This window comes from Suncus etruscus, chromosome 2, assembly GCF_024139225.1.
Source record: "Suncus etruscus isolate mSunEtr1 chromosome 2, mSunEtr1.pri.cur, whole genome shotgun sequence".
Lineage (NCBI taxonomy): Eukaryota > Metazoa > Chordata > Mammalia > Eulipotyphla > Soricidae > Suncus > Suncus etruscus.
The window spans coordinates 122,531,511-122,555,233 of record NC_064849.1 but is presented as its reverse complement, the minus strand read 5'-3'; the positions used below and the strand labels follow the sequence as shown (position 1 = coordinate 122,555,233).

General features: G+C 35.2%; 1 protein-coding gene and 2 non-coding genes across 3 annotated transcripts in view; 1 reads left to right on the top strand and 2 right to left on the bottom strand.

The window, feature by feature from the left end:
• RNF180 (ring finger protein 180) overlaps positions 1–21,769 on the bottom strand; it is a 120,911-nt gene extending 99,142 nt beyond the window's left edge. Inside the window, exons 1-3 of the mRNA XM_049768780.1 lie at positions 21,638–21,769; positions 4,162–4,254; positions 1,422–2,381 (exon numbers count right to left, since the gene is read on the bottom strand). Coding sequence (XP_049624737.1) covers positions 1,422–2,381; positions 4,162–4,254; positions 21,638–21,769 — 1,185 coding nt within the window. The remainder of the gene's footprint in view (positions 1–1,421; positions 2,382–4,161; positions 4,255–21,637) is intronic.
• On the top strand, positions 6,196–6,328 carry LOC126002525 (small nucleolar RNA SNORA51). Its single transcript, XR_007493215.1, has one exon. It is a non-coding gene; the product is annotated as a small nucleolar RNA SNORA51 (small nucleolar RNA).
• On the bottom strand, positions 11,150–11,256 carry LOC126003162 (U6 spliceosomal RNA). The gene has a single exon (XR_007493698.1). It is a non-coding gene; the product is annotated as a U6 spliceosomal RNA (small nuclear RNA).
• Positions 21,770–23,723: the final 1,954 nt, after the last annotated feature.

The following is a 23,723-nucleotide window of genomic DNA, read 5'->3' as shown; positions in this document are numbered from 1 at the left end:
TAAACCTATTCAAAACTCTTTCTTTCTGGCTTTAACCATGGTGTGCACTCTTATCATTAATTTGGTGAATTCTATGCTGTTACACTCCCTCTCAAGGTAGCAGTATTTGTGTACCTATAATATCTGTGCAATCAACCAAAATCATTAGGATATCACCTATAATTTATTCTAATAAAATGAATTCATTCTGTTCAATTATCTAAGCTGACTGGTTAAATCATATGCTTGTCAGTAAATAAAGGTAACATCATCCAAAACTAAACCTTAACTAATGGTTCTCCTTAACTTATGGTCCTTATGATCCTAAGAAAAAACAGTATAAAATAGTGTGTGCATACTAGAAAATGTACAAAACAGTGTTTAAATATTAGAAAATAAAAAAGTATAGTTAAGGTCTTCAGAAGTGTGCAGACATTAAGCATGTATTTTTAAAACTACAAAGATGACACCTACACATATTTATAATACAGAGCAAGTACAGTTTTTGATATTCTTTAAAATTTCTACTTGGTAGAGAAGTAGAGTCCTCAATATTATTTCTGGAATCTTTCTGGCATAATCATTTAGTGTGATTAACTCTAATTTAGTCAAATTTTCAGACTATTTGAATTTTATAACTATAATGCACTATAATACTGCTAAAACATTGATTTGTTACATATGTTTGAGGCCACATTTCTCTACCATTTTCAAGGTAACTAAACTGGAATGCTCTTGTAAGAAACCAATCCAAAATATAATTAATATCTCCAATTATAATTGTACCATCTCCCTAAAATACAAAAATAAGTTACTATAATGCTTGTAATTTTATTCAGCATATAGTTTTGTAAAATTACTCATGATTAGGATCACAGGTAATAAAGTTTACTTGTTCTTAAAAGAATAAAAGTTTGAAATTGTCACTTTCTGTATTTCATAGATTACATTTCTAATTTTTCTCTGAGATATCATTAATATTAAATACAATAATTAATATGAACTATTACCAATAGTTCATATAGCCATATTCACAGAAATAATGTGATGAAATTAAATGAAACTTGTAACTAGGTTGAACTTATTTAGAGATACTTATATGCTTCAATACAGTTTGAAATAATATAAATATCATTGGCATTCCTAAATGGTCTGACTAAATTTTAAATGTATATGGCAAGTGAGTCTCAATGTCATGAAACTAATGTTTCTCTCAAATAGTAGCAGAATTGGGAAAAATTGATAAAAGAGCATTTAAAACATGAGTTGAGAGGTTATTTATACATGCCAAGTATAAGTTTAATGATTAACGTCACCTAAAAAGAAATATTTCAAAAATTAAGAATAACTTTTTATAATCATATATTTAATACTGCTTATTCCAGTATATAATACCAACATTCATAATATAATAATTATTAGTTATCAATTCTTTAAGTTACCTGCTTCTGCATCCATCTCTCATGCCTTCGTTGTTTCCTTCTCAGATTCTTTAACTTGCTCCTTTCTCTCTTATTAAGCCTCTGGTTAATGGCACCCAGTGCAAAACTGCCTGAGTGCAGAAAGTCCAAAGGGGAGAGGTGTTCTTCTGGGTCTGAGGCCTCCAGCATACTTCTGCTAGCTGAGGGTAGGTCCATCAGGAAAGTCAGGCTGTTAGAACTGGTATGGTCAGAATACACTGTAGAAGCTTCTAGACCACACTGAAATTCCCCTCTTTGTGTCTGGGTTTCACAGGGAGCCACTGAAAATCTTTGTAGCAGCATGTTAGGATCATAACTGGATGAAATCTGACAGGAATAGCCATTTTTAGTATTCGACTGTAAAGGCAAGCCTGAAAGGTCAATAGGCTGTGTTTCATTTAGCCTAGGGTAGGCAGTGGTTTTACTATGTAATTCATACAAAGTAGGCAATAAAGTCAGTTTCTCACTGATGTTCAGATCCAAACTATGTGATTTTCTGTGAAAAGCTCTTGTAGTGCATCTGCCAGTCACAAGCTGGGGAACAAAAAGCTGGTATTTTGGATTTGATGCTTTGAAGAGCAGGTTTTCGTTCTTCATCTCAAAATATGTTGATCGTACCTCCAGACAGAGTGCTTCTGTTAATCTTCCAGGGCCATTATTATTTAGGGCCATGTTCAAAAGCCCGTGATTTCTATTACTGGAGGCAGCAACTATAAGCAGAGTTTTCTTGTCACAACGGGACTGAACTCCAGGATGTGACAAGTATTTCAGCGATGGGCTCATTAGTTGCCCTGCCCGTGTGAGCTGATAATCGGTCCGCCTCTTGGAGAGATGTACAGCTGCAAGCTGGCCACAGGAACATTTTGGAGTGCTGACAAAATTAAAGCCCCCTAAATGGGCCCCACAGAATGGGCAATTCAGTTTTCCAACTGTCCATTGGGCCTACAGGTAATAAAAAAAATAATAGACAATGCTTTTATTATAAAGTAATCCAAAAGAATTTTAAGTGAATAAATATAAGTTTTGAATGCCACAGAAATAGCTAACTTTCTGTTTCTGATTAATAGACAGAACAGAGAATGGAAGCAAGACTTTTAAAAGAGATAAGCAACTCCAAAGTTCTAGGATAGTGAAATAATGCACAACAAGCCCATCTAAAGTAATATTCCTAAAAATTATACAGGCACCCTTTAAATTTGACAGTATGTTAAATATGAATACAGTGTGAACTAATGAAAAGAAAAATACACTATGAAACCAGGAAGCAAATCAGTCTACAGAGCTTAATTTGCAAGTAAAATCTCACAGAAAAGTGTCTGTTTTGATACACTTCTTGCATACCAAACACTGTGGGAGGGTACTTTACTCAACCAACAGAATAAAGCTCTTTTTGCCTTTGTACATACAGCAAAAGGATATTGGTTATATATATCACAGTTTATTTTCTATATTCAGAGTACAAAGGAACAGTGAACTTTCTTAAAAACCACCTTTTTACAAGTGATAGTAAAATGGCTGCAGAGTCTTAATACATTTTGGAAAGTACCATACACATACAAGCAGCACGCTGGCATTTTCCCAGGAAATCACAGCACTGTGTGAGTGGATGGACAGAATATCTATCAAATGTTATTTTTAACAACAGAAAAGTAAGCCAGTCGGTGGAGAAAAGTGAATATTTTAGTATTACATTACTTATACTTTCTAAGACTTGGGTGTTTTAAATCCTGAAAAATATAATAATAGCATATAAACATGGTGAGTACTTCTCATAATATTATACAGAATCCTTGGAAACAAGGCTTTTTTTTTTTGGTTTAGGGGGCCACATACAGCAATGTTCAGGGCTTACTCCTGGCTCTGCACTGAAGGATTACTTCTGGCAGTGCTTAGGAATCATGTGCGGTGGTGCTAGGGATATGGGTTGGCCCTGAGGAAGGCAAGAACCCTAATCACTGTTCTAACTCTTCACCATTATATATGGTACAACCAGTAAGTTATTAGTTATCCAGTTTACTTCATATGTACATGAATAGATGAACAATATCTACATGATATTCCACTTCCTTTTTTAAGCACTGTTGTAGGTGCTACCAATAATAATAGAAAAATACCCTGTTTATTCTCATAGATAAGGTATTGAATGAAGAATCATTAACAATATTGCAAATCACATTATCTCAATAAAATGGGAGTGAGTAGGAATTCTTGACTTGATTGACTTTATATCCTCATAGAGAAATACACAATTAAAATATAATTAAGCCATATGCAATTATGTGGGGTGAGTAGATGTGTATCACTGTATATGCATGCATATTTAATATTTCACATAAATATATATTTCCAAGTACAATATGCTGATTATTGTTTATGTGTAAAGACAAGTAAATAAAACAGAAAGGGATTAAGAGGCATAATAGGTAATAAGAGCAAGAAAGAGAATTGATAGGTTGGACCTGCAAAGTCTTACTGAAAGAAAAGATCTACAGAATTTAGGGAAAAGATGATATTCCCTAGGGAGAGCATTCAAACTCATGATGTACGAGGTAGAGGACCTGGTTTGCTGTAGCAATAACTAAGAAGCCTGTAATCAGTGTAACACAGTTTCACAGTGTTTCACATCTCGATACAACATCAGAGAAAGAATTGTTATAAAATTAGAACAAAAGCATTCTGAAGGTAATATATTTCTTATTACATTTTAAATGAGGTAACTTACCTTTTTTATTAAGCAGTTTATCCATTCTGGAAGGGCTTCCACATTCATGTGCCACACAGGACAAAAATTTTCATTAGTTGAATCATGTTTATCCTGTTACATAAAAATGCAAGTGATCAGTCATTGCAAGTTTAGACTTAATTTCCTTTATTATATATTTGAGTTAAATACAAAACAAATTCATTTTTATTTATTTTTATTTTTTGTTTTTTTGGGGGATCACACCGACAGTGCTCAGGGATTACTCCTGGCTCCACGCTCAGAAATCATTCTTGTTAGGCTCGGGGGACCATATGGGACACCGGGATTTGAACCAATGAGCTTCTGCATGAAAGGCAAATGCCTTACCTCCATGCTATCACTCCGGCCCCACAAATTCATTTTTAATAGGAAGGAAATACTAGTCTTTTGCTCTCACTTATTCAAAAAAATCTACTGCTTTTTCTTTAAAAATTCTGTCACTTTTTAAGTTTCCATTTTACTTAATTTATCAAATAAAAACTTAAAAATAAGCTATGTCACTAAAAATATTTCTGAGCCTTATTATTTTTTCTGTGAGTGAGAAAAAAATAATGCTACTTAGAACTTTAACTGGACTCAATCTCTGATTCTCCCAGGATCCTTGTGTTGTGAGAATAAGAGCTATTTTTGCGATCAAGATGCTTAAGGAAAGTTGGAACAGGACAGGATACGAGGCACAACTATGCAGATATCCGAAAAAGCCTTGGCTAGGCTAGATTTCAGCAGAGTAATATCAACAAAAATTTCAAATACAAAAGACACACTGGCTTTATAAATGTAACCTACAATAATAATTTTATTTTCTATAAATTATATATCTACATAAACAGAAATTATACATAAAGGTGCTATGCCATGATGATAATTTTTTTCTCAATTTGTTTTGATGGTGTTGGAGTCATATCAGGTGGTATGCAGGGACTACTCCTAAATATACATACCTATATGTTTGTACTTGGATCTTGTAATTATCATGTCTTCCCTGTCATAAGTAAAGTGTTTTTTAAAATTCTGTATTGATATTAACATTACATGAATTGGCAAAATATAGAAATGTAAAATTTATCAAGAGTGAAGAGAATTTAAAAAAGTTAGGGGGCTGGAGCAATAGAACAGTGGGTAGGGGATTTGACTTGCATGTGGCTGATCTAAGTTTATTCCCTGGGTCCCCAAGCACTGACAAAAGTAATTTCTGAGTACTGCTGGTTTTGGCCCCCAAAGAGACAAAAAAAAACCACCATTAAAAGATAAATAAAAAAATATAAATAGGACTATAAGAGTACAAAAAAAAAGTGAATTCCTAAAAAAGTGAACATTTACTTTATTTTAGAAGATATTATTTTATATATACTGTTTATGTATGCATTTACAAATGTATCTGCATTTGTGACAGATTGCCATAAAATCTCTATAAGTGCAAAAATAACTGATCAGACACCAATATCAAATTTTACAGAGATTTAACAAGCTAAATTCTGTAGAGTACAGTTCCTGAAAGAATAAAAGTGAAAAATGACTTCCAAAAGTAACACACACACACACACACACACACACACACACACACACACACACAGATAGATCCATTTGATCTTTGATCAAATTCCACAAAGGTCATGCTCAGAATATAACTAAAAGATATTATCTAGGGGTCAGAGAGATAGCATGGGGTAAGGCATTTGCCTTGCATGCAGAAGGACTTTTTCGAATCCCAGCATCCCATATGGACCCCCGAGCCTGCCAGGAGCGTAGAGCCAGGAGTAACCCCTGAGCACGGCCAGGTGTGACCCAAAAACCAAAATAAATAAATAAATAAATACATAAATACATAAATAAATAAATATGGTCTATAGAAAGCCTGTCTAGAGTACAGGCCTGTGTGGGGTGCAGAGGAAGGACACTTGGGATATTGGTCATTGGAATATTGCACTGGTGAAGGATTGTATATGTGTGTGTGTGTGTGTGTGAGTGTGTGTGTATGTGTATGTGTGTAAATCAAAAAAAAAGAAAAGATAAAGCCTCCCAATTCTTACCACAGGCTGTGTTTTTTACACTGACTGTATAGAAAGAGGAGGTACAGTAAATGCACCCCATATATACCTCAACCCAGGTCCTTTGCCTGGTCTGTATTGTGAATTGGGGGACAAAAAAATATGGTCTAAGAAAGAATAGTTATGAGAGGATGTACATTGAACAATTCCAGGAGATTATACAAGGTCAGGAATAATTATGTTCAATTCAGCCTGAAAAATAAAACGACTAGTTATAAAACAGAGCAGAAATCCAAAGGCCTACACCATAGAAGGCTTAAGCGTAAAGGCTTAAAGAAAAGGCTTAAAACAACCTAAGAATAATGAATACTTAAAAGCTGTCCAAAATGAACCTAAAAGCTAGTCTTTAAATTATCAAACATAGCTACAAATAGTTGCTAAATAGAACAAAGTACAAAAACTTTAAAAAGAATATAAATAGTGCACAACACTCAAGACTATAAAATTCAACACTGGGTATCATATCAAAACTCAAATACGATATAGCATGTTCTGGGGAACAGATAGAATAGAAAGAAGAATCAAGTAAGATTCCATCAGATTCTTCTCCCATTAATTCTAATTTAAAAAAATGAACTACTTGGTGAAAGGTAACAAAAGAATGTGATACTAGTGCAAAAATGACTACCTCTAAAAACAAAACTCAAGTCCTCAGGGAGAAATAGAAATGCATTGCTAAAAACAAAACAAAACAATGAAGAAAAGCTATCTGCATTCCTATGTTCACAGTAATACTACTCACAACAGTCTGAACATGAAAATAAACCAAATGCCTAAGAACAGATAAGTGCCTAAAGAAACTGGTACATCTACACAATGGGATACTATACAGCTGTCAGGAAAAATGAAATTTGCTTATACAAAGATAGATATAGAAAGTATTATGCTGACAAAATGAGTCAGAGAGAGTGATAGACATAGAATGATTGCTCTCATTTGTGGGATTTAAAATGAAGGACAGTATGGAAGTAATTACCAGAGACAATCAAGATGAGGGAGAGATGAACAATCTATGGTATGAAGCTTACCACAAAGAGCAGGTGAGTACAGTTAGGACAGAGAAGGGATCACTATGGCATTGATAGCTGGGAATGATCACTCTGGATAAGAACTTGGTGCTGAAAGGAGATAAAGTGATATGCATGATATGCCTTAAGTAATAGTATTGCAAGCCACCACAGTGTCTGAGAGAAAGAGATGGGGGGAGAGGGAGAGAGGGAGAGAGAGAAAAGAGAGAAAAATATTAAACAGGCAGGAGAGAAGGCAAGGAGGAGGGTGGGAGGGAAACTGGAGACACTGGTTGGGGAAATGTGAACAGGTGAAGGGTATTATAAAAGGTACACTGAAACTCAATTATGAACAACTTTGTAACTGGGAGAGGGAAGCATATTATGAACTATCTTGTAAACCATAATGCTAAAATAAACTAATTTTATTTTTTAATATCTTTATTTAGGTATCATGATTACAAACAAATTTGCTTTTGGGTTTCAGTTATAAAAAAAGAACACCCTATTCACCAGTGCAATCTTCCCAACACTAATGCCCTCCCCCATATCCATCCTCCCCAACCCCCCGCCTGTATTTAAGACAGGCATGCTACTTCTCTCACTCACTATCATTGTCATGATAGTTGTAAGTGTAGTTTTTCTGGTTTTTTGTTTGTTTGTTTGTTTGGGGGCCACATCCGGTGGTGCTCTAGGGTTACTCCTGGCTATCTGCTCAGAAATAGCTCCTGGCAGGCACAGAGGACCATATGGGACGCCGGAATTCGAACCAACCACCTTAGGTCCTGGATTGGCTGCTTGCAAGGCAAACACCGCTGTGCTAACTCTCCGGCCCAGTAGTTATTTTTCTAACTACACTCACCACTCTTATGGTAAGCTTCATACCATGGGTCGGTTCTTCCAGCCCTCATCTCTATTGTCTCTGGGTATTATTTTTGGGGGGGGGGGCACATCCTGTGGCACTCATAAGGTACTCCTGGATATGCACTCAGAAATCGCTCCTGGCTTGGGGGACCATATGGGATGCCAGGGATCGAACCAAGGTCTGTCCAGGAGTGGCCACATGCAAGGCAAATGCCCTACCATTGTGCTATAGCTCTGGCCCCGTCTCTGTGTATTATTACCAAAATTTCTTTTATTTTACTTAAATTTCATAAATGAGTGATATTCTTCTGTCAATATGTCTCCCTGACTTATTTCACTCAGCATAATAGTTTCCATGTCCATCTATGTATAGGAAAATGTTATGACTTCATTTTTTCCTTTTGGATGCATAGTATTCCATTGAGCATATGTACCACAGTTTCTGTAGCCACTCACATGTTGTCAGGTATCTGGGTTATTTCCAGATTCTGGCTATTGTCAATAGTGCTGCAATGAATATAGGTGTACAGAAGGCATTTTGTATTGAGTTTTTGTTTTCCTAGGGCAGTGATGGCTAACCTTTTTAAGCCCAAGTGCCTAAAATGCAGCACAAAACCAAAGAATTTCCTCAAAGTACCAGCACTTCAATTAAACCTTAATAACAAGATTTTAGTATCTAAAATCTTTATAAATTTTATAAATTTATTAATTGCAGATCTTCCCACATGCCAGCTGCAAGGCCTTCCCGTGAACAGGTTCGCGATCGGGGTCCGTTGGGAGTGGGATAGCTGGATCATATGGGAGCTCAATTTCCAGTTTTTTGAGTAATTCCCACCAGCAAAGAATAAGAGTTCCTTTCTCCCAATAACCCCGCCAGCACTGATTGTTCTTGTTCTTTGCAATGTGTGCTAGTCTCTGTGGTGTGAGATGGTACCTCATTGTTTATTTGATTTGCATCTCCCTGATGATTAGTAATGTGGAGCATTTTTTACATGTGCTTTTTGGCCATCTATATTTCTTCTCTGAGAACATGTCTCTTAATTTATTCTCCCCATTTTTGGATGGGTTATTTTTTTCTTGTTAAGTTCTGTCAGTACCTTGTATTTTCGATATTAGCCCCTTATTTGATGGGAATTGGGTGAATAGTTTCTCCCATTCTGCAGGTGTTTTTTGCATCCTAGGCACTATTTCCTTTGAGGTGGAGAAGTTTCTCAGCTTAATATAGTCTCATCGGTTTATCTCTGCTTCCACTTGTTTGGAGAATGCTGTTTCCTTCTGGAAGATATCTTTAGCATCAATGTTATAGAGTGTTTTTACCTATGTGTTGTTCTATATACCTTATGGCTTTGGCTCTGATATCCAGGTCTTTAATACATTTGGATTTGATCTTTGTGCATGGTGTAAGATGGAGGTCTGAGTTCGCTTTTTTTGCATGTGGCTGACCAGTTGTGCCAACATCACTTTTTGAAGAAGCTTTCCTTGTTCCATTTTGCATTTCTTGTCCCTTTATCAAAAATTAATAGATTGTGGGCTAGAGTGTTAGCGCAGCAGTAGGGCATTTGTCTTGCACAAGGCTGATCCAGGACAGACCTTGGTTCGATCCCTGACAATCCCAGGAACGATTTCTGAGCTTGATCAAAGATTAATTGATTGTATGCCTGGGGAACATTCTCTGAATACTCAAGTCTACTGCATTGATCTGAGGTATTTATTCCAATACCATGCTGTTTTAATGACTGCTGCTGCTTTGTCGTACAAAATTTAAAGTTGGGGAAAGTGATGCCTCCCATATTCTTTTTCCTAAGGAATACTCTAGCTAATCATGGGTGTTCATTGTTCCAAATAAATTTCTGGAGTGTTTGATCCACTTTTTTTGAAGAATGTCATGGGTATCCTTAGAAGACTTGCATTAAATCTAACAAACTAATTCTTAAAACATAAAAATACTATATTGCTGGTTTCATAATTATAATTAGAAGGAACAGGGCACTGAGATGACCAAATCTCCAACACCCTATGTTTATCTATGACACAACATCTGCTAACATGTAAGCACAACACCTGATAACATGTAGGCACTAAAGAAAATAAGATATAAAGCCAGGGGAACCAGGGAGAGGTTAGTACCCTTACCTGTTAAACTTTCTCTGATCTTGATAATATGGGTAATTAGGGGTAAATAAAACCTTTCATCATATCTACATCTGGTCATGGCAATAAAGAAACTTAACTAGCATTGAAGAAAATACAGGGACAAAACAGGACTTTCAAAATGTTCACCCTTTAACAAAGTGAGCTAACACAATAAAACTCTAGTTATAGAAAACATTAATATTCAGTCTAATATACTCTAATATCTAACTGCAATATTTATACTTAATATAAATATTAATATATTTTCTTTAAATTAGATATTTATTTCCTATTTGTCTATATTTTACTTTTACTTTTTTACTAATCATTTTGTTTTCAGGATTACTTTTATGTGTTCTATTGGCTTTTGGAGCAACTTCCCACCTTAGATGTTGCTCTTTCATTTACAATATGAATCCTTCACTTATTACGGCATGTATATAATTAAAACAATATTTACTATACTTACACGTAACTCTTCCTATTCCTTGAATTTTAAAAAATAATTATTTTTGTATGTATCGAACTGTAAACATTCTGATTTAACAAATAAACTATCCTTTAAAAGAAGGGGCAGTTGTTGGGACCCACTTGGAGAAGCTCAGAGGATTCATTTGTAGCTCCTGGGACAGAACCAGGGTTTGCTGCATGCAAAGTAAGTGCCTTTCCTCCTGTAAACCCTGTAAATCTATCTCTAAGACAATGATAAACATTAGTCATACAGTTTTATCTAAATAATTTGTCTTAAACAAGATGAAGGTATAAATAAAATATTTTGAGAAAATATCTTACTTTCCTACCCATAATCATATGAGTCCCTTCCATTAGGAGCTTACAATTATACAAATTAATATAATCTAATAATAAAGTTTTTATTGTTATGAAGACCAATGCCTTCATTTTTCTTTTTTTGTTAAAAATATGGAATGCTTCATGAATTTGCATGTCATCCTTCCGCAGGGGCCATGCTCATCTTCTCTGTATCGTTCCAATTTTAGTATATGTGTTGTCAAAGTGAGCACTATGCCTTCCATTTTTAGGGGCTACCAGGGTAATATTCTAGGGGGAAAAGAAGTATCAGTCTAAACTCCCAGAGTCTGTACCAACTGAGTCACATTGTAGCACCAGAATTCTTTAAGTAATTCTTACAGAGAATATAAATTGACAGTAACAAATTCATCTTCACTTATATATATATATATAAATATATAACTTGTCATACTGTGCCGACATATGGATAAAACAAATACTTTCAGTTACAAAAAAGATAATATTAATATCAAAGTAAGCTCTTGAAAACTCAATTATTTTTATTTTTATTTTATTTTATTTTTTGTTTGTTTGGGGCCACAACAGTGATGATTGGGGATATTCCTGGCTATGCGCTCAGAAATCATTCCTGACTTGGGGGGCCATATGGGACACCGGGGGATCGAACCTTGATCCGTCCTAGACTATCACGGGCAATTATTTTTAACCAAATCAAAAGACCACCTTTTATAAAGTAGAAATAGACTTGGGGGAAATGCAATTATGCACACGGGAAAGAAGAAAAGTACTCAACATTTAGGACAGTTACATGCCAGAAAGCAGGTTACTTATATTCCTATTTTATAGCTATATTTACTAAAAAATTATTAGTTTAATTGTTGACCAAGCTGAAGAAACTCATCTATATTCCTGAAACTAAGCTGGGCATCTTAAGTTTATTCCTTGTATTATGGACATTCCATTATGTCCCTTGGTCACATTAAATTATCATATCTAATCATAAAATTGATCATGATACTTAGAAGCCATTGTCTATTACAAATTCTAGATTTTTAAGGGGTAGGGTTACAGCCAGTAGTGCTTAGGAGTCACTCCTCTCTTGGTACTCAAGCATTACTCCTAGACAGTTCAGAGGACTAGGGAGATTATATCACTCATATACGGTGTCAGAGATTGAAGCCAAGTCCTTCATATGCACACCAAGAGCCTAACCACTGCAATATTTCTCTGGCCCTGTCTAGAGAATATTTTTTTATTGTGGTTTTTGGGTCACACCCAGCAATGCTCAGGAGTTATTTCTGGCTCCAGGCTCAGAAATTGCTCCTGGCAGGCACGGGGGACCATATGGGATGCCAGGATTCGAACCGATGACCTGCTGCATGAAAGGCAAACACCTTACCTCCATGCTATCTCTCCGGCCCCTCTAGAAAATATTTTATGAACACAGAGAATTAACATTAAAGTAAGATTTCTAGGTAGGTGGAAGTTTTACAATGTACTTCTTATATTTATTAGTTTATAAACATTTGAACTGTTTACTATGCTAGGGTTTTTACTTTTCCATAGATCAGAAGTTGAAATGCAATTTATAAGTAACTTCTAAATTATTTGTCCAAATGTCTGAATAAGCAGCAAAGTGAAATTTTCAATCTAAGCAGTTTTACTTCAGAATTCATACCTTCAGTCATTAAATTTCTACTATAAATTTCTTTTATCAAATATTCTGTATTTTTAGGAAATCAAATTTTCTTTGATTTTCATCCTGTTTTAAGACATAGCATTATTATTATTATTCCATATGCTTAAAAGGCAATACATATCAACAAAAACCTTGACATGGTATCTTAAATTAACGAATATTAAGGCACTAATACACAGAAGAGATATGCTTATAAAAATGCAAACCCCAACCACATTTCTTTCATTTGAGAACTATTAATATAAAGCAGGATCCCTGTTTTTTCTGTTTGTTTTGTTTTGGTTTTGGTTTTTGGGCCACACGTGGTGATGCTCAGAAGTCGCTCCTGGCTTGGTGGACCATATGGGACACCAGGGGGTCAAACTGGGGTCCGTCCAAGGCTAGCGCAGGCAAGGCAGGCACCTTACCTCTAGCACTACAGCCCGGCCTTGATTGCTGTTGTTTCTAAAGGTGAAAATTAAGTTATACTTTCATGCAAAAATAAATAAGAAAAAATAAGTTACAGCAATTGGTACAGAAGGAAGACACAGGTAAGGCTATGTATAAATTATATTCAATTTTATTTTATGAAAATTTAGCTATCCCAAATTGTGAATTACAAATTTAGTTATAAATAAAATTGCCTCAGAGAATGTTCCCAGACATACAATCACCTAATTTTTGATAAAGAAGCAAGAAATCCTAAATGGAGCAGGGAAAGCCTCTTCAACAAATGGTGTTGGCACAACTGGTTAGCCACTTGCAGAAAAAAGCGAAATTAGACCCCCTGCTAATATCATGTATAAAGGTAAAATCCAAATGGATTAAAGACCATGATATCAGACCTGATACCATACCTGATACCTGATACCAAAACACTTGATGGCATTGAGACTAAAGGCATTTTCCAGGAGGAAACTACACTCTCCAAACAAGTGGAAGCAGAAATAAACAGATGGGAATATATTAAGCTGAGAAGCTTCTGCACCTCAAAGGAAACAGTGCCCAGGATACAAGAGCCACCCACTGAGTGGGAGAAATTATTCACCCAATGCCCATCAGATAAGGGGCTTATATCCAAAGTATACAAGGCACTGACAGAACTTTACAAGAAAAGAAAAATCTAATCCATCAAAACATGGGGAGAAGAAATGGACAGACACTTCCATAAAAAAGAAATACAAATGGCCAAAAGACACATGATAAAATGCTCCACATCACTAATCATCAGGGAGATCCAAATCAAAACAACTATGAGGTATCATATCACACCACAGAGATTGGTGCACATCACAAAAAATGAGAACAAGCAGTGCTGGCAGGGATGTGGAGAGAAAGGAACTCTTATTCACTGCTGGTGGGAATGCCGTTTAGTCCAACCTTTATCGAAAGCAATATGAAGATTCCTCCAAAAACTGGAAATTGAGCTCCCATATGAACCAGCTATACCACTCCTAGGGATATACCCTAGGAACACAAAAATACAATACAAAAATCTCTTCCTCACACCTATATTCATTGCAGTGCTATGAATATACAATTATATGAATATATATGAATACATATATGTGTATTAAAATAGCCAGACTCTGGAAACAACCAAGATGCCCTTTAACAGATGAATGGCTAATGAAACTGTGGTATATATAAACAATGGAATATTATGCAGCTGTCAGGAGAGATAAAGTCATGAAATTTTCCTATACATGGATATACATGGAATCTATTATGCTGAGTGAAATAAGTCAGAGGGAGAGAGAAAGATGCAGAATGGTCTCCCTCATCTTTGGGTTTTAAGAAAAATAAAAGACATTCTTGCAATAATTTTCAGAGACAAAAGAGAGGAGGGCTGAAAGTTCCAGCTCACTACATGAAGCTCACCACAAAGTGTGATGAGTGCAGTTAGAGAAATAACTACATTGAGAACTATCCTCACAATGTGAATGAAAAAGGGAAGTAGAAAGCCTGTCTAGAGTACAGGTCAGGATGGAGTAGGGAGGAGGGAGATTGGGACATTGGTGATGGGAATGTTGCACTGGTGAAGGGTGTGTTTTTTACATGACTGAAACCCAACCACAATCATGTTTGTAATCAAAGTGTTTAAATACAGATATTAATTTAAAAAATTGCCAACTATTTCACCTCTATTTACACATACAATCAAGAAAAATATGTATATTCATCTATATCCAAGTAATTTCAAAAGTAAAAATATATACACCATAAGCTTATAAAACATGATTTCTCTTTTAAAATTGTATAAATACACTCATCATAATACAAGTTTTCATGGGTGTAATTTTTCCTTATCTCGTTGGCCTGGCCATATGGTAAATGGCACCAAACACGGGCCTCACATAGGCTAGGCATATTCTCTAAAACCTAAGCCATATATCTGGCCTTAGATATGTTTTAAAATAAGTAATTAAACTAAAAACAACTCAACTTGAGGAATTTAAAGTCTTTAAAGTAGTGCACAACAGGGGCCGGTGAGGTGGCGCTAGAGGTAAGGTGTCTGCCTTGCAAGCGCTAGCCAAGGAAAGGACCACGGTTCGATCCCCCGGCGTCCCATATGGTCCCCCCAAGCCAGGGGCAATTTCTGAGCGTGTAGCCAGGAGTAACCCCTGAGCATATAACGGGTGTGGCCCGAAAAACCAAAAAAAAAAAAAAAAAAAAAGTAGTGCACAACAGATTATCTTCTAAGAAACGAACTAAATTGAAAATTAAAAATTCTTATTAGTAAATAGAAAACATTTATAGGCATAATTTCTATGTTCAAATTTATCATCTGATGGAAAGAAAGGAGAAAGTAATTTCACTTAATGTCAGAAAATTGTTGATAAAATAATTTGTAAATGAAATGATGCATTCAAGCAGTAGAGGGAGCCAAAGGACTGTGATTTAAGGGTAAGAAACAGTTTCATTGGGTCATTTAGTGGGTGAGATCATTTACATTTTTAATTTCTAATTTCATGCATTACCCTTCTTTTCATCTAATCATCTTCAAGATTTTTAATTAGGGAGAAAACCTAAATGGATAAAATGACATAAACAATTTAATATATAGTAGTCTGCAAAAAATGGCATTTCCAATATTAGCAATAACATTCTTTTGGTCCATTTGTTAAAATATCATTCATCTGCTCTTGTTTGAATTTTCTTATAATCTTTTTTTGTTTGTTTGTTTGTTTGGGTCACACCCAGCAGCACTCAGGGGTTACTCTGGGCTCTGCACTCAGAAATCATTCCTGGCAGGCTTGGGGGACCATATGGGATGCCAAGGATGGAACCCGGGTCTGTCCTGGGTTGGCCATGTGCAAGGCAAATGCCCTACTGCAGTGTTATCTTTCTGGCCCCACTTGTTTGAATTTTCATACAAATTACAGGATCTGCTGTTTTTGTGTCCTAGTCTGTTTGGGCTGCCTTAACAATATATATAGTTTGCTTAAACAGCAAACATTTATTCCCCTGATTTCTGGAGCTAGAAGTCTGAGAACAGTCAGTAAATTCAAGTAATGGTGAGAATTCTTTGCCCATTCTTATCTTAGCATATTAAAGAAGAGATAACTTCCTTTTCTTTTGTGTGTGGGGTTGTTTGCGGGGAGGCTCACTCAGTGTTTCCCAGGGTTTACTCTGGTTCTGTGCTCAGGGAAACTATTAAACTAGGTCAGCTGCATGTAACGCAAGCAAATTAATTTCTGTACTGTTTCACTAGGTCTGCTACCCTCTTTGAAGGTCAAAATTCTATACTATTAGGGTTTCATCCATATAACCCCATAAAATAACTTTAATTATCTTTTAAAGACCCATCTCCTGATATAGTAACATCAGTGGTTAGAACATATGAATCTGTGAAGAAACACAAATTCATTCTGTAGTTTATAGTAAGATTAAGTATAGAAGAAATACATTTTGAACTGTAAAAAGTAAAAATGAAATTAAGTGTAACTGAAAACAAAAATGCATTTCAATATTATAATCATAAAAGGAAAAATTTCACCAAGATAGCAAAGATAGAAAATGATTGTAATAAATTAAAAATATAAAGAAAGTATCTAATACAATTAAATATTCAGCTGCATTTATGGTTGCTACAGTATTTACAGGTGATAAACTTTTACCTTCATAATCTGTGGACAAAGAATAACACTGATGCTGGGGCCAGAGAGGTGGCACAGCAAGAGGGTGTTTGTCTTGCATGCAGCTGACCTAGGACAGACCCAGATTTGACCCAGGCATTCCATAAGGTCCCCTGAGCCAGGAGTGATTTCTGAGTCCAGAGCCAGGAGCAACCCCTGAGTTTCACCAGGTGTGGTCCAAAAAAACAAACAATAAAAACACCAATGCTTAAAAATATGATAATTATTAAAAGAGCAAAAAAAAAAACCCATACAATCAGATATACTTTAATGCTTTGTATGCATAGGTCCATATATTTATTTTTCCCCTAAATTGTTTCTACTGGAAATTCCTCTTTGACTAGTCCAGGTAGTCAGTAATTTATTTATTTAATTTATTCATTTATTTATTTGAATATATTTTAAAATTTTTCTTTAACATTTTAAAATTTTTAACTTTTTAAAATATTTTTGATTATTTTAATAAATAATTTATTTCCATTTCTCTATTACAGGACTCATTAAATCAGTCTCAACTTGTCCTATTTTCAACCAAAATTTTAAGTTTCTATTACAGCAGAATATTTTTTCAATTGTGTTTCACTTTTTTCCCATTTATCCCAATACAATATAAAGCAGGGACTGAAATCTCTGACTATTAAAAATATGTTTAATTAAATTAATTGTGGGTATTCTTCAAGTAAGTAAGAGAATTGGCCCTTCTGTTGAGAAGATTTGAAAGTGCAAGACATTCTGAGGTAAGAGCAAAAGCAACAAAAATTATGACTGTTGACCATCCTACCCTGAACCCTAGATCTCAGACAGAACTAACACAGTTCTGCGCGACAGCTCCAGGAACCAAACTCCCTCTGGGACATTCTTAATACTGCTCTGACACCAACACATGCTGGTTTCCATATGACATCCTCATAATGAGGAAATGGCAACAACTTGGACTACGAGCAGATTGTCTTACCTCACCTCCTAACGATCAGATAAATTCTTAAGATATATCATTCTTTGATTGTACAAAAGTCAACTTCATTATCTACAGAAGACTGACTGTGATAACCATGACTGGGACCAATAAAAAAAGACCCTACTCTAGGCCTTGGCCTATGATCTGTATAACAAGCAAGATCTCTAACTCCAGAGGTCAGAATGAGACAAGTGCAACCAAGCAGATCTTCTGGAAACATAAGGAAAGACTTTATGCTTCATCCAAGGATTGGGGTAAAAACCAACTACAGAAGACTGATTAAAACAACAATAATGGAACAGAACACCTAGAACCATAAAGAAAGACTCCATCCTAGGCTCCATCCTTTGACCTGTGCAAATACCAAGACCTCTAGCAAGAGGTAGGATTTTATCATCCACAATGGAGCATAAAGTTTCCAAACACCACCAAAGGACCTAGGGGAGAGTAAAAGAACATGTATGGAGTCTGTAGTTATTCCCATGACAGTATACTACAAGGGCAGAGAAACCCTGTATCTCTTAGGCCAAGGGAATTCCCTTTCTAATTTCCCCAATATTTACTGTGCCTACGCAAGGAAAATAAAAAGTGAGAGAAGCACAAATTAAATTTTGTTTGTTTGTTTTGCTATTGTTGTTGTTTGTAGCTTGTTTTTTTTTCTATCGGTTTTCTTTTTTTGTGTGTGTGCTTTGTTTTGTTTTGTTTTGTTTTGTTTTTATTCCAGGACTGTGGTTATTGTATGGTTGTATCTTTATTACTGTGGTGCTTTTCAAGTTTTTGTTTGACTTTTTAAAAAATTTTTTAGTATTGTTGTTAGGTTTCTCCCTATTTCCCTTTCTTCTGTTAAACTGATATTTATAGCCTCTAGAAGACTTCTCCCATTTTTTGCTTGTTTGATTTTTGCCCCATTTTATTTTAATTTTCTTTTTTTCAAACAGAGCCACATAATTTGAACCATCTTATTTTGCCTCACAAATTGAGGGGGGAAATAGTGGAGGGTACCAAGACCAGACAGTCATATGAACATTAAGTAGAAATAAAAAAAATGATCAGATATGCTAGACACAGAGGGAACCACTTATGCTAGCAATCTCGGTGGTAAAGGAGGGGGATGTGGGATGCATGCTGGGAACAGAGATTGAGGGAGGACAACATTGGTGGTGGGAGTACCCCTGATTCAATATCACTATGTACCTAAAAAATTACTGTGAAAAATTTGTAATCCACTTTGGTCAAAATAAAAATTAAAAAAATTATGACTGTTAAAAGTACATTACACTATGTTATAGACTCTGAGTCTAATCCAGGAGTAGTCCACTGCTTAGTAAAGGCACTCTAAGTCTATGTACTTATTCATTTACTTTTCCTCTGAGGGCCATGCCTAGTTGTGTTCAAGGCTTAATCTGAGGATGACTCCAAACTGAGGAAAACATATACAGTGCCATAAATCAAATGAGTAAACCACATGCAAACACCTTAACCCTGTTCTATATTTCTGACTCCTTGGGCCAAATTATTTAATATCTGTCTTAAATTTTTTATCTTAAAAGGAGAGGAAAGGTATCATCTTTAAACAATTTATAAGAAACAATATCCAATATAAAAAATAATAACTTACTAGTATGCACATAAAATTATCACCATCATTAGCCATTAGAGATATGCAAATTAAAATGAAAATTAAAATACATTACTATATTACTGCGTCGATCTAAATGAGTAAAACTATACAGTCTGAAAATTACCAAGAGCTGATAAAATGTAAAGGAGCTGGTATTCTTATCATTGCTCTTTTGGAAATGAATATTCACTTTAAAAAATCAACTAGCAAGAACATCCTGGAGTGGTTTCACAGTGGAAGGGTGTTTGCCTTACATACAGGTGACCCAGGACGGACCCGAGTTTGATCCCTGGTGCCCCATATGGTCCCCTGAAAAAGGAGAGATTTCTGGGCATAGAGCCAGGAGTAACCCCTGAGCGCCACCAGGTGTGGCTCAATAAATAAATAAAAATAAAATAAAAAAATAAAAAAATCAACTAGCAATTTCTTAAAATTTAAACTATTCCTATATTATACCCTCTGAAATTAATCCCTATGTATTATAAAAACAAATATATTATAGAAATATTCATCGTAGATTATTTATTACTCAAAATTAAGATGTACAAATGTCCACAGTTGAATAAAAGTAATAAACATTCAAAAGTGGCAGAGTACTCTGTGGAGAAAAAAAGGAGTACATTACTAATGTATAAAATTAATATGTAAGAGAATATATAAAACACCATGCTAAGACTAGAGAGATAATGCAGTAAGGAGGTTGCTTGTCTTACATGTAGTCAACACAAGTTCTATTGCTAGTATATTGTCCGTTAATTCCTGAAGAGGTGAACCCTAAACCAGGAGTAAGCTCTGAGCACTGCTGGATATAGGCCAAAAACAAAATAATTTTTAATTAAAAAAAACTATACTAAACGAAGTAAATCAGGCACCAAAGAGAACATGCTATTTGGTTCTATTTAAATGATGGCCCTACATAGGCAAAACTAGTCTTAGGTGAAAGATGTTATTGTAGTGAATATACTCCGAAAAGGAGAGTATTATCTGCCAAAAAAGCACAAGACAACTCTTTTGTTTTGATGGAAAATCTGTATGTCTTTATTTTATCCATAGCATGGATGAAAAAAATTTTATCAAGCAATATGCTTAATGTTTTATTCTACATAAATTGAACCCAATAATGTATTTTAAGCATGAAAAGTTCTTTTCCCAATTAAGAGTTTTATAAAATTATCTGCAATGGATTATCAAACAACTATTGTAAAATCACCACTATTATCAATTCAATTTTGTTAGTGTAGAAAGAAATTATGCTCAAATGTAAAAAAAGGCAAAACACAAATGTAGAAACCAAGCAAAAACTGAATTAAGAATACCTGGAGGGCCAGAGCATAGTACTACAGTTCCCTCATCCACCAGAAGTGATTCCTGAGCAGAAAGTCAGAAGTAAGCCCTGAACACTGCTGGGTGTGGCCCCAAGATAAATAATAATAAATACAAATAATTCCCTGGAAAACCATGGATTACAATCTAGAAATGGTTCTTCAATGCCGCTTTCATATTGATCCCTATAAATTAGAAATTATCTTTATGATATTAAATCATTTTTGTTACCGAAAAGACTAATTAAAGGCTTTTAATTACTCTGGCTTTGTCATTAGCTTTTTTGTTTTGTTTTGTTTGAGACACAGCCAGCAGGGCTCAGGGCTTACTCCTGAGTCTGTGCTCAACAGTCACTCCTGGTGGGGCTTAGAGACTACATGGGTACAATATGTCAAACACAGGTCTGATGAGTGCAAGGCAAGTGCCTTACCTGCTGTACCAAATCGAACTAATTTTTTAAATACATAAGGAGACAGGAGGATAGGTCACAGATCAAGGGCACAGAAAGAAGAGAATTTGATACCTAGTACCAGATGGCACCTAAGTACTATAGAAGAAGCCCTTGAGACCTCTGAGCATTGTTGGGGAGCTCTGGTAATCCGAGAATTGATTCTATCCTGGTTAATCAAATATCTTTGGGACTAGCTCCCAGGTCTCATGAGCAGAGCATGAGAGGATACCTCAAAACAAATGCACAATCTTTCTATCCTAGGACTTGAAAATGAGTGCTTAAAAAAACACAAAAACTAGAACTGTGGAAAGTGAGATTCCTTTTGATTATTACTTTGAAATATCTTCTGTAGGTCAGTAAGGTAAATGTTAAGCCAGGTGTAGAAGAATATTTATGTACCTGTGAGGGTACACATTAATATCATCACTCTGAAAACTAAGAACTGGATTTAGCAGTACTCACCTTATTTGCTTGGTTCCCAATATAGTTCATGAAACAGCCAGAACTTGCTATAGATTTTCGACATTTCCAACAACAGAGAACACTTACTTCTTGATTATGAGTTTTAGTTACCAATCCTTTACTTCTTTTCATCTGTGAAAAAGTTAATGCATTTTAGGGTATTAAACTATTATCAGATGTGCTTTTTTTTTAAGCCAGGAGCACACGGTTGAAACAGGTGAGGCAGAAGGTCTAGCTTTCATAAATTGAAGCACTTATGAATTGTCAGGTCTTAGGCCGGGGGATCTCTTTAAACTATAACTGAAGTTTAAATTTTTATTTAACTGTGATAATTATGTGATATGTGATATGTGATAATTATATGTGATAATTATAATCAAATAATGCTTTGAGATGTTTGTGACTACAAACTTACTTTATTTTTGTGGAATATTTTATTTCTATTTCCATCTGTCTCTGATTGAAAGTGCTAAATGACAATTATTAAAGAGTTCATTAAAATTTAATATATTAACGAGTCAATAAAAAATCATAACAGGGGGTAGAGTGTTTGCATTGCAGGCCACCAACTGGGGTTGTCCCTGGCATTCCAGATAGCTGGGAGTAATTTCTGAGCACAGAGCCAGGAGTGAGCCAATTGCTACTAGGTATGGCTCAAAAATAAATAAACAATAAAGTCATATCAAAGGCCATACAATAGCATAGAGGTAGGGCGTTTGCCTTGCATGAGGCTAATCCAGGACGTCCTTGGTTCGATCTCTGGCGTCCCATATGGCCCCCAGAGCCAGGAGTGATTTCTGAGTGCATAGCGAGGAGTAACCCCTGAGCATCATAGGATCTAACTCCAAAAAGAAAAAAAAAGTAATATCAAGGAATAAGGCCTAATTTTGCAAATAGGATGCTTAGAACTGTCACCAAATTAAATGTTAAATAAAATGAGATTTACAGTTACAGTGTGAAACCTGGAATCACTTTAAATTGAGAGCAAAAATACTTTATCCTGCAATAACATCGTTTGCATATTATACTCAGTAAAATAAGTACCTTCATTAAATATTGTGTATGTGTAGACAAATACTAAGATAAACCTGATATTTTATGTTGATACTCTGAGTTTAACCATTTCAAATTAAGTTTTATATTAATAAATAATATCACAATATATGTAGTTCATTTAATAATTTTCATAGTAGCTACCAAAAATTTAAAAAAAGAGCAAAGTTAGGGTCACAGAGAGGTACTTGCCTTGCACATGGTTACCCTGGTTCAAACCCTGACATCCCATCTGTCCTCCCAATCCCCACTAGGAATAAAACTGAGCACAGAGCCAGAGTAAACCCTGAGCAGAGCTGAGTGTGGCACACACAAAAATGGTGTGTGTAATTATTAGTTTATACTAATTTTAGGTTTTATTAAATATTCAATACACATTTGATGACAGGTAATTATGCCACATGAGTCAAAATCTGAAGATACGAAGGTGAGGAAAACAATATTCATTTTCACCATTTCAGGGATCACTATAATGTAGATAATTTCCTACTAAAATCAACTGGTAATCTTTTAAAGAACAGGAAATTGGAGAAATTTGTAATAGGTAGTACACTCGCCTTGCACACAGCTGAATCACCAGCACCCCTTATGTTCCCTGAGCCCTGCCAGTAGTAATCCTTGAACACAAAGCCAGGAGTAAGCCCTGAAAACAACCAATTGTGGCCTCAAAACAAAACAAAACAAAAAGTTCTACCTATTCCTTACTCCCAGATATTCTGACTTTTAAATTGGGGAGAAATGTTAGGAATGGGTACTTTCAAATAAAATTTATATTAATATTTCTCCTGATGATTCTTTAGTGGTCATGATAGGACAAAAATGTACATTCATCAACAATGAAACAAAATGCAAATTCTATAAGGGAGAAATATAGATGTGCTATGCCCAAATTTTAAAAAAGGATACAAGAACTCTTATCAGTGAAGTCCCAGCGTATTGCTATTAAAGTTAATCTAACTCTCAACTTTCAATTGATACCTAGACAGGGATTCAATATCCATGGACTTTTCTTCAGAATACAACTTAGCTTTGT